Source organism: Myotis brandtii, unplaced genomic scaffold (genome assembly GCF_000412655.1).
Source record: "Myotis brandtii unplaced genomic scaffold, ASM41265v1 scaffold893, whole genome shotgun sequence".
NCBI lineage: Eukaryota > Metazoa > Chordata > Mammalia > Chiroptera > Vespertilionidae > Myotis > Myotis brandtii.
Genome location: NW_005371660.1, coordinates 168,592 through 180,454, shown reverse-complemented (window position 1 = coordinate 180,454; position 11,863 = coordinate 168,592). Strand labels below are relative to the sequence as shown.

Sequence of the window (11,863 nt, the reverse complement as noted above, 5' to 3'; positions counted from 1 at the left end):
GTGGTTCCTTTTGTGCCTCTGGCACAGCTTGGGCAGGGATGTAAATTGAGTAGGGTAGGGTCTCAGGGAGTCACCAGGGCAGAGCAAGCAGCAATGGCGTCTCCCTGGCTCCTGGCGTCTCCGCGGCTCCTCGCCTCTCCGCAACTCCGCAACTCTGCGTCCCCAAGTGCCGGCGAGCATCTCCACGAGAGAGCCACCCTCGCTTTCTGATCCACTGCAAGGCCGTCCCGCCTCTCCCCGTAAGGGTCTGGGACCTCAGAATCCTGCCCCAAACAAGCTCAGTGGATTCGAGAGTTTGTAACCCCTTCTGATTGAAAAAAACCACGCATCCAGTTGCAGGCTGCCTGGCGCGCGACTCCGTACCTCTGTTCTTGGCGCCTCTGCATATCCTACTCAGTCTCAATGCGCTTCTTTCTTTCCTTCCAGTTGTAGAACTTCCACTGGGCCAGCTTTCCCATGGTTCTGAATGATAGCTGTTTGTCTTATAGTTGGTAGTTTCAATGTTGTTGTGGGAGGCAGCACGCATAGGTCTATACCTTATGTCGCCATCTTGGTTCCGCTATTAATTCTTATTAAAATGTTGGTAGAATTCACCAGTGAAACCATCTGGTCCTGGATTTTTCTTTTTTGGGAGATTTTTGGTTACTGATTCAATCTCCTACTTGTTATGGCTTATTCAGATTTCCTATTTCTTGATGATTCAACCTTTTTAAGTTGTATGTTTCTAGGAACTTTTTGTTTGGTTTATTTCTAGAAATTTAACCATTTCTTTCAGGTTATCCATTTGTTGATGTATGATTGTTTATAATAGTCTCTTATTATCCTTTGTATTTCCGTGGCTATTGGTTATAATGTTTCCTCTTTCATTTTTGAGTCTTTTCTCTTTCCTTAATTTGTGTAGCTAAAAGTATGTCATTTTTTGGTTATCTTTAAAAAAAAAAAGATAAGACCTCTTAGTTTTATTGATCTTTACTATCATTTTTCTAGTCTCTATTTCATTTATTTCTGCTTTGATTTTATTATTTGCTTCCTTCTGCTAATTTTATAACTGTACCGTCATGTTCAAAGGAAATAAAAATCTGGCTCTTGGTTATCCTGGTTGTGATTTGAAAGGATAGACCTTTTTCCTAACGTTCTGGGCTTCTGATCTCTCTTCATTTCAGGAAGTGCTAATCCTGAACTTCTCAATCCATCACATAGAGCAGTCTCTTAGCTTTCATAGATAATCTTGCACAAAACTCAAGAGTGAATTGGAGAGAGAGTGTTCAAGTACAAGAGACCCCTGACTGCATAGTTATAGAGAAATATTTTTAAAACTCATTTATTTTTAGATGATGTCATGTGGATGAAGTAGATCATGCGACTCCTACTCTCCCTTCCTCTCTGTAAAAAATCAATAAAATATATTTAAAAAAAAAAAAAAAACTCAGACATTTATTTTTAGATGATGTTATGTGGATGAAGTAGATCATGCGACTCCCACAAACAAGGCACTTGGGATGGTGGTGGTGTTAGATTTGGCTCTGACGGCGGCCAGAGAGGCTGAGCTTCAGTGCAGACGCTGCCCCTGGTAGGCTGTCCTGAGGCAGAGGTCACCCACCAGCCAGCCACTGCGGGCCAGTGTTCAGCGATTGGTCAGCTCTGTGTCAAAGCTGTTTGCCATTAAAAGTTTCCTGGACTGCACCAAGTGAGAACTTTGGTCACTGAGATAAGAGTAGCCAAGAGTAAATTCCATAGCCCATCATTTCCTTCCTTCCTCCACAGAAAACCAACGGGAGTGGATCCAAGCATGCAGGAACTGGAGGCATTAATAGACCGAATCCAGAAGCAAGTGAAAGACCATCCCTGCAGAGATAACATTCGAGAGGCATTCCAAGTTTATGACAAGGAGGCGACAGGATTCGTGGACAAAGAGGTGTTCTTTAAAATCTGTAGCACTCTCAGCGTCCCAGTTGACGATTCCTTGACTAAGGAGGTCAGTATGAGTTCTTTTCCCAGGTAATTGCAAGGCCGCGCACCGTTCATTCTCTCTTAAAGACAATTAAGTATGTATTTCGTTTTAACTGGGGAAGATCTAGGGTGTTCAAGTCAGGTCTCCTGTTCAGTCCTGATTATGGTTTTCCCTTGATTCATTGGCTTTCTGTTCTCATTCCTGTTGCAAGGCATCTGTAAGTGGTGTGGGCTAGGCAGCACAGAGAGGCTAATAAGACATGTTGGGGTTGAAGGAGGGCAGCAGAGGTGGTCCTGGAGGGGCGGTCACCCAGGGCAACTCACAGACACCGGGCTGAGCGGGTTGGTGGGCAGCCAGTAACATCCTTCACAGTGATAAGTACGTTAGCCCATCTGGAGGACTAGCCTGGAAGAAGGCGTGACCGCTGCCCAGGGACAATGGCGTCTGTCAGTAAGGGCCCCACGGCGACATGGACATTCTCCTCTTAGAAATTTTCATGAGTTGAAGAGAGCATTTCATGCCCTTTCCCCTTATCGACCCCTTTAGCCAGATCCCTAGAAGTCAGACAAAATTTTTCCCACCTTGCCAATGACTGTGACTTACTGTCATTGAGACATTCTCATTGATTAAGAAGACTGAGATGCTATAGACCTTAAAGATCTTTTAGCAAAAAGGAATGTTCAGAGGTAAGATTCATTTGGGGAGGGCTTTTGCTTAGGGCTAAAGTGACTAGGTTGGAGACGAGGATATTTTGTAAGCAGGGACATTAGCTAGGAGTGGGGGAGACAGAAAGAAAGGTATTTGTTCACATGGGCCAAAGCCCATTTAGCTTCCCAAAGCTCAGATTGACAGCATCCCCAGATTTTAAGTCACGGGTATTATGTGTGAGCCGACATGAGAGAGAGGCATTGCAGTCCGTGGGAGTGGGACAGGGAAGGTGGGTGGGGTGGATTTGCACGTGTCTTATGAGGGCAACCACAGCAAGTCAGTCTACTACCACTCACAACTGAGTTTCAGGGGACATGGTTTGGGCAGTGACATAACCAGATTTTTCTATTAGACTGCAATAACACCAACTCGCTATTTTGAGTCTTACTCTGCACAGACTGGGTGGACAAAGTCTTGTCTTTGAATATAAAAACAATAAAAATTGCTTTTTTTTTTATAATTGAAAGTGATAGTGCCCTTAAAAATGCAAATATTGGTTCTGAAATCTTGGCCAGGCCATTCACTCCACCTGAGGTTTGATTTTACTAACTGTGAGAGGGGGTAATATCCGACCACGCACTGGGTCACAGGAGCACTTCAGAACCAGCTGAGGGTGTACAAACTGCACTGGTTGCAAAGGTGGGGTCAGTGTTGATAGGGCCCTGCAGTGACGCAGCAGGCAGCCCTCACGTCTGTCCCGCCTGCTCTCTGTCTCCCCTGCAGTTAATCAGGATGTGCTCTCACGGAGAAGACAAGATCAACTACTACAACTTTGTCCGGGCTTTCTCAAACTGACCTGGCTGAGAAGAGGGTGCACTAGTGTTTTGAGGTTGGACCTACACTTTGAAATATACCTTGTACTCTTTGTAGAGGCTTGAAAGTATATCAAGCCTTTGAAAGTATATTCCTTTCTCTTTTTTTTATATTTTACTACTTCTGAAGTCTAAGTTAGATTGCATCTTGTAAGAAGATTGGTGCCTTATTGAGGGAGGTAGAGATGGGGGTGTTGTGATGGTTAACTTTATGTGTCGAGCTGATTGGGCCTTGGGGAACCTAGATATTTGGTCAAACGTTATTCCTGGGTGTCTGTGAGGGTGTTTCTAGGTGGGATGAATATTTGAGTTGGTGGACTGAGTAAAGCAGGCTGGCCTCCCAGTGTGGGTGGGCCTCTTCCAACTCATTAAAGGTCTAAATAGAAAAGGCTGACCTTCCCCAAGTGAGAGTGAATTCCCCCTGCATGCCTTCAAACTGCAGCATCAGCGTTCTCCTGCCTTCTGACTCAAACATTAGCTCTTCCTGGGTCTCAAGCCTGCTGGCCTTCAGACTGGAACTACACCGTCGGCTTTTACGGTCTCCTTGTTGACTGACTAGTCAAACTCTGTAATCACATGCACCATTCCCTATAATAAAGCTCATTCTTTCTATATAGATTCCATTGTTTCTGTTTCTCTAGAGAACCTTGACTAATACAGGTGTACAATGAGTAAGAGCAGAAGAAAAGATAGAATTGGCTAGGACAGCGGTTCTCAACCTGTGGGTCGCGACCCCTTTGGTGGTCGAATGACCCTTTCACAGGGGTCGCCTAAGACTATCCTGCATATCAGATATTTACATTACGATTCATAACAGTAGCAACATTACAGTTAGGAAGTAGCAATGAAAATAATTTTATGGTTGGGTCACAACATGAGGAACTGTATTTAAAGGGCCAGAAGGTTGAGAACCACTGGGCTAGGAGAAGCATCATTTGGGGTTTTGGAAATAAGCACAAAGCACTGGTATTGCTGCTCAGCCAATGCCTGCTCCCCACCTGCCTGCTTGCCCCAGGATTACAGGGAAATACGCCACATGTTTTTGTGAGATGGTGGGTGGCTTACAGATTTAGGGCTAGTAAAATCTGCCTTTGTATGAATATTGGCTTGTGAGTTACCACTGCTCAGGTACTTTATACCACCAGGGGGCCTTGAAAATACCATCTAATTAAGGGTGTACACGAATGTGTCAAATTCATCTATAGGTTTGGAGGGGATCTGGGACTAGCTGGTAAAAAAGATGTTTCTAAACGTTTCAAGAATCGAGGGTCACTTGGATGAGTGACTCCTGAATATCCTGCTGGCACTTTATTTGTACCACTGAATACTTTATTTGTACCATGAACTTGGCATTCACTGTCCCTTAATCTTACCACTCCCACTCCCTGCAAAAACAAGCAAGCAAACCAACCAACCCCAAAACTGTAAGAGCACAGGGGAGCAAACAGTTCAGAACGGTTACTGCCTTTCCACTCTACTGCTCTGCCTCCCCCTCCTCCCCTTCCGGAAAGCCTTCACCGCTCCACTGTCAGATCCTCGGTCTCAGACCCTGTACCCTTCCTCTACCTGGTTCAGAGACACCAGAAGCTGGAGGTCACCTAGCTTCTCACGGCAGAGCAGGACTGCAACCTGAGTCTGCACCAGAGCTCGCCCTCCACCAGCACCTCTCCTGCGCCTCAGGCAAAGGTTCCCTGTTTAATCCTCATTCCCTGTGGTGTCCTTGGCTAATGGCCACCTGTAACTGCACTCCTGTCCTGAGCTCTCTCTGAAGATGGTCTGGAAAACACAGAGACAGCTGCAGGCAGTAGACCATCTGCCCGACACCAGCCGTCCCACTGCCCACATGATCACGAACACTTGGACATGTGTTCACTACCAGCACAAATACTGGGTGGCTTTTACTTAACCCCGTCTTCTCCAGCCCAATGACGTCATAATGCAGCAGACATCAAGCTCGGTGTGCTTTCCTCTGTGAAGCTTCCTACCCACAAACCCACGTCGAGACCACGCCTTTCCACTTTTGTACCTTACTGTTATAGACACGAATAAAAATGATGCCCGTTATTCAATATAACTCTTCTTCCTCTTCCAATTCCCCAATTCATGCGACACAACAAACATATCACAAAAGATATACAAGAAATGGCTAATAAGAGTGAAAACTGTAAGAAATTAGACTAAAATTGACACACTCATTTTTTCAAGTAAAAGCAAAGGTAAGCATCCTGATCAAAAAGGAATATAAGGAATTGTACCAGAGACAATTAGACTGATAATTCTATGCCTTTTTATTCAGTTATTTCAAAAATATCTGCTGATCATTTTTTTCAAAATGTACATTTAAAAAATCCATACAAAACTGTAATTGTTTTCAAACCAGACAGAAACAGTGGAAAAAGGGTTTTGAAAAAAGTTCACTGAAAGTAAAAAGCCCCCCCCCCAAAAAAAAACAACAAAAAAAACTAGAACCTTTTACATGAGCATAAATACGGCAGGCACAAAATTTCCTTGAGTTCCTTGCTGAAATTTGGTCCATAACATGAACAGGCTAAAGTAGAAAAACAAAGACACTTTGTCCACATTTGCATTATGAGTTGCCCAGGGCACCAGCAGCCTCAGCTTATCCTTCAGATGTTGATTAAACAAGAGGAACTGAAAAATGAGGTTTAGTCTCATCCATAAACACTTGAATCTGTACCCAAGGAAGTGGTGGCACTTCCAAGCACAGGTGGCGCCTGCCAGGTGAACAGGGCTGTCCAGCCGTGGCTGACTCAGAAAATCTCCACGTGAGCAAGAAACTCGAAGCTTCCAGGCAGAGTGATGGCGATACCTCGGTGTCCCAGATCTTATTCTCAGACACTGACTTATTAATGCCCCTTCATGAGGATAGTTATTTTCCTTTTCAACAGATTATACAAAAATTATATGGACTTCTAAGATGATGCTACAATGTTCTACTAGGGTGCCACAGAAACCCACCCAGGATCACGGGAATGACAGCAACAAAGGGAAAGTGGCTAACAGTTCTTCTGTAGGGGATGACGACTGCCCCTCCCGTGGGTCCCTTCCCTTTCCAATCGCAGGGCGTTGTAAGGGACAGCAAGGCCTGTGGACCGACCACTGGCTGGGAGGGTTATTGCACAACCCGGAAGAGCAAGGGAAAGGCAGGCAGGCTTGGGGGGGTGGGAGAGGGTAGCTGCTAACACAAGGTAACACTGAATTAGGAGCTGGAAGAAGTTCTGCAACAGCCGACCTAGACCCATTGTCCAACGGGGATGTGAGTTAATAATCGTGACTGCAAAGTAAACACCTTTGTCATATACACTTTGGGTTGAATGGGAAGCAAAAAAGATCAGAAGAGGTTTTAGCAAGGGTACCTTTCTTTATAATCTGCGGGGTGGCGGGAGACAGACTGGAAGAGCCGGTCTCACCATGTTGGGGCCAAAGACATACATGGGCTTAGTGCCCTGGCCCTCTGAGCTTCCCTTAATAGGTATGAACAGGTGGGAGGCACAGGTGCCTGCAATGGGCCTTCCCTGGCTTCCCAACCACCCAGGCCTGAAAACCAACTCCAGCGAGAAACCAAAAACAAAACGGAATAGACCCCAGACCTTAACACAATGGGTGGGGGGGGGGGGGGGGGAGAAAAAGGGGGTGAGACAAAGGAGGCAAAACTCTCACAATCAGTATCCCTTTTACATGTGACTGCCCCGGGGCCAGTTCCTGGGCTGCTCCTGACAAACAGCCCGAGCCCTGGCTCGGGGGCGGGGACCACACGGAAAATAAGGCACGTCTTACAGAAACGAATCTGCTGAGGACGAAACTCAGATGCGCTGCCCAACAGGCGACCTGGAGCCAGTGGGCCAGCACTTTTCTGAGGCCTCCATAGAAAGGTTGTGGGGCGTGGGGACACGAGGCAGCAAGCAGGTCCTCTTCAGCCTCTGGGGAGGAAACGGGGGTAAAGAGTGAGAAGTTGGTAAAGCCTTCCTCACGGGCCAGCACAGGTGGGAGAGGGATTCTATTTAGGCTCCAAGCCATCCGACAATGACCCACATCTACAGTCGTGCCCAGAGTGCCTCCTGACAGACGGGGCTGTGAGCTGGGAGGGCAGGAGCGGGAAGGACCACACAGTTGTCTGACTCTCAACACCCTCTCCAAGAAACAGCAGAGGCCTGTGAAGAACGGGAGTGGACGTCCGATCACAGCCGAGGTCTTAGGCAGGGAGGGAGTCACACCCTGGCCTTCCTGCCCTCTCACCAGGCCTGGGAAACCACCTGGGCAGGCTGAAGCCTGCGAAAGAAATCCAAACCAGTCCCCAGCCTCCAGCCAGACACCTCAAATTACAAAGGCCTCTTGGGAGGGGATGCTCTGCCCCTACCTTATTCACCACTTAGCCAAAGGTCGAGGGGACTGAGGAAGTCCCTCAGGAAGGCCCAGCAGCACACGCCCTGGGACAGCACCCCGGGCTTCAGGGCGCCCAGGTCCGAGGGGCTGCATGTGCAGAGGCTGGAGCACAGATGACTGTTTTGGTTTCTGTGAAATGTTGGTAAATTCTGACTTCAGACAAATGGAAAAGGTTCTCTGGGCAACCACTTCGCTCTGGTGGCCCAGACACTCAGGGTTAGAGCAGACTAGAGGGAGCAGCAGCCACCCCCCACTCCCGCTCAGCCTGCCTCTGCCCCAGGCCTGCCCCACCTGCAGCAGGGACACGTGCAGCTCCCAGCCTGGGTGGTAAGAGCTCTCCCATCACGGAGCTCCAAGGAGGGGGGCGCAGCACGATCCTCCATCCCACCAGCGCGGCCTCCCTGCTCTCTCCTGCCCCCAGCTGCCTGGGGGCCACCTCCACCTCATGGGGCCACTCAGAGAGGTGGAGGGGCCGCGGCTGCTGAGGTAGACTGGCCTGTGCCCTCCTGCCCTGGCGGGTGGTGCGGAGCTGGCCTCCCCAACGTGGGGGTGTCTGACAGGACCCCAGAGGGTGTGGTACGCTGGGAACAGAAGAGAGTGTTTAAGACGGAAAGAAGAGCCAAAATGACCAGAATAACACGAGCCAGCCCAGCGAGCTCACAGGATGAGGTGGGACTGAGGTGTTTAGCCCCTGGCAACATGGTTTGGGCCAACTGCCAAAGACCTGGCTCTGCTCTGAAAGAAATGTGCCAGGGACCAGTGGGGTGACAAAGCTCCCCACAGTGGCCCTCTTACCCCCTCAAATCGCTAGTGATGCCCAGCTGGTGAGATGCTAGCCTTGTCTCGGGTTTTTATGGCAGAGAAGGTCTGACTCTCATCACTGCGCCTTAGGAAATGGAGCTGGAGCTGCCGGGTAACAGGGGTGGTGGACTCACCTCGGAGGCACTGCACACAGCATGGAGCCTGCAGGGCACTTGGGGAATACGCACTTACGCTGAGAACACCTCCACGCAGCCGGGAGGCTGCTGTGGGCGGGACGTGCCTGCTCTCAGCACCACCCCAGCCCAAGCACACGTGCATCTGCTGAAGGCCCGACTCCACAGCTCAACGGGGCTCAGCTGCAGTGCAGCCTCGAGCAGGAACGCACGGCCGGGGCCCTCCTAAGGGCGCCCGGCTGCTGGGGCAGGCGCAGGAGGCTGCTGGCTGAACACCCGGCCATCAGCAGCCACCAGGCCTTTACCAGGTTCTGCTTTGCAGCCCAGAGATGGTCAGAGAATGACGGGAGAGACGCCTGTTTTCAAAAACACTGTCTACTTCCTAAGAGTAACCAGAAGCCACGGGAGCTGCTCCTTCCCAGCCATCTGACAGAGATGAGGGCCCACAGGTGTTAGGAAACAGATCCCTCATTCTCTGGGAAATTAAAATTGATCTCTGATGCAAGTGATGCACAGAAGGGTTGTGGCCTCGATGAGAAGACCCATCTCTCCCTTTTGGATGATGACCCAAGGTTTGGCTTCTACTGTGATGCCAGAGAGAGAACCAGTCCATCAAATGACACTGACATTCCTGCGCCATCAAGACCCGCTCCTGTCCCCGCAGAGCTCAGGAGTTCTTAGGCTGGCCCTCTGGGAGCCTCAGCCTTCTGTGGGCGCCCCACAGGCCCATCAGGACACGGGGGCCTTGCCTGGGGGGAGAGGGACAGACTACGCGAGGGACAGGACAGAAAGCTCGGCACAGCTGAGCAGCCTGTCCTGGTGCACACCACCGAAAGCGCTGCAGGTGTGCTCAACAAGCATCCGCAGACGGCAATGCCAATGCCGAAGAACACTCAACCAGAGAGGCCGGGGGAGAATGGCACAGGTGACCCTCCCGGGGCCCAGGGCCAGGGGGGGCTTGGTGTGTCTGCGGGTAGAGAGAGGACGTCAGGGCTGCCCGGGTCTGGGGTTTAGACCAGCACAGGCCTGCTGGTCTCAAGGCTTTCAGATTTGGTTTTGAATGCTGGTGAACAGTTGAAAAAGCAGTGCAGCCAGGGCTGCTGAAGAAAGGCTGGGGTCAACCCCGCCGTCACTTTCCGGAACAGCTTGCTTGCTGCTCACTCAGCCCACGTGCTCTGGCTCTGGAGTGGGAAGCCTTGTCCTGCAGCAGTGCTTCCCCGGCCGAGCGAGGCAGGCCGGTTTCCATCGCAGGACCCGCCACGGGCAAGCTGTCTCGGTCAGGGGACCCGACACAGTTCACACCATCCTCCTGGACCCAGCGGTCAGGTCCCTAAGCCAAACGCCTCGGCATTTACCAGGAGCAGCGGCACGGCGGGGCCTGGAGACAATGCCCAGAGCTGCAGTCACACCTCGTCAGTCAATCAGCACCCAGGAGACTGCGATCCGAGAGGCCGTCTCCCTCTTCCTGCCCGTCCACACGGGACCACTGGGGCTGCTGCGGCCCGGGCGGAGGCTCCTCGCACGAGGCGTCTGTACGTTGACAGGCCTCGGACCGACGCTGGGGTTGGACGGCCAGGACTAGGACCTTCGCTCCCTCTCATGGTAAAAATCAAGACACAGAAAAATTGCACAAGACGGTCAAAGGAGGAAAAAGAGAAAGCAGCAGCGGTGTAGGAGGAAGGCGGCCAGCAGAAAGCTAGCGAGAACCTGGGTGTCCAGAACACCCAACAGAGCGCAGAGCTGTGGCCAGGGCGTGGCCCGGGGAGAGGGAGAGGGAGATTTTTGGTTTTATTGAGAATGGTTTATGGAAGAGTAAGAGAAAGCCAAGAAGAAAGGAGGAGGAACAGCTCCGTTTAAAGACAGGTTCCTGCTGTTTGATGGAGCGTCAGGAGCAGGAAGGGGAGGCAGTGATGGAGGCTGGGCCCCCAAAGAGCATTCCTGTGCTCAGCACTTTGGCCTTAAGGAGACTTGAGTTTCTTAGTCCGTGGGGAGGTCCCATTCTCGGCCTTCACCACTCCGTTTTCGTGGTAACCTAGGAAGTAAAGAGAGACAGACGGACATGGTGTTTCTGCTGGGACTGGCGGAGAGGAGGGCGGGCCCAGGCAGCCCGGCCCAGCTGCTGCCCCACGATGAGCTGTGAGGACCCAGCAGATGCCCCAGGCTCCTGCTCTCCCCTGGGTCTTGCGACTGGAGGCTCCGTTTGAGGTGGTGGGTCTCTGACACAGTCACCCAGGACCAGGGAGCCTGCGCCTGGCCCGAGGCTGGGCCAGGTCCTTGCTGGAATCACTGCAAGACCCCAGGGTCCTGTTTCTTTCTGGCCCCTGCAGGGCAGCTGCCCCCGTCAGCAACTCCGGGGAAGGTGAGCACAGAGGGGAGGAGGCAGAGGGGCTGTAGGGACAAGGCCTTACTCAGGTGCCTGACACTCCTCTGGCAGAAAAATTAGGGCAGAAGAGGAAGATCTTTTTATTGTTGTCAAAAGCATGCCCGTGTGCTTGCTCCAAGTCCAAGAGGCACATCTGGCTGCCGCCTCCAGCCCATCCCACCCAGCCAGGCCTGGCTCCCGGCACGCCCAGCGCACACGTGTCCGTTCTAACACACGAGCCCTTGCCAAGCAGACCACACCTGGAGAAGGCGAGTGAGTCAGAACACATCCTGGTGCAGACGGGCCTCAGGCTGTTGGAAAGTGCAGAGCTGGCCGTGCCCCAGGCCCAGAGGGGGTGGGCGGGGACTGAAGGGGCAGGGCCCCCGGAGAAGTGGGTGTCCCTCCCCTGCCCACCTTGTACTGTGCCATCTCGAGTCATTCCCGAAGGCAGAGAGGAGCCAGCAGCCTGGGCGGCCACGACCAGAGCAGAGGGCAGGTGAGGACAGAGGAGCTGGCCGCACAGAGCAGGCGCAGAGATTGGCCGGCGCCCAGAAGCCACCCTGAGGACATGCTTCCTGCCAGAGTTCCCCACCCAGCACGCCCTGCCCCACCACTGCCAGAGGGCTCGCGCCGAGTCAGGGCCAGCCCCACCCACAGCCTGTCCCTGGCCCACACCCAGCCACGTGCCTGC

General features: G+C 51.6%; 2 protein-coding genes across 2 annotated transcripts in view; one reads left to right on the top strand and one right to left on the bottom strand.

Moving 5' to 3' along the window:
• EFHC1 (EF-hand domain (C-terminal) containing 1) overlaps positions 1 to 4,085 on the top strand; it is a 68,526-nt gene extending 64,441 nt beyond the window's left edge. The window contains exons 12-13 of the mRNA XM_005885159.2: positions 1,765 to 1,975; positions 3,383 to 4,085. Coding sequence (XP_005885221.2) covers positions 1,765 to 1,975; positions 3,383 to 3,454 — 283 coding nt within the window. The 3' untranslated portion in view covers positions 3,455 to 4,085. The remainder of the gene's footprint in view (positions 1 to 1,764; positions 1,976 to 3,382) is intronic.
• A 1,650-nt stretch (positions 4,086 to 5,735) lies between these two features.
• TRAM2 (translocation associated membrane protein 2) overlaps positions 5,736 to 11,863 on the bottom strand; it is a 47,042-nt gene continuing 40,914 nt past the window's right edge. The window contains exon 11 of the mRNA XM_014532446.1: positions 5,736 to 10,842. Coding sequence (XP_014387932.1) covers positions 10,769 to 10,842 — 74 coding nt within the window. The 3' untranslated portion in view covers positions 5,736 to 10,768. The remainder of the gene's footprint in view (positions 10,843 to 11,863) is intronic.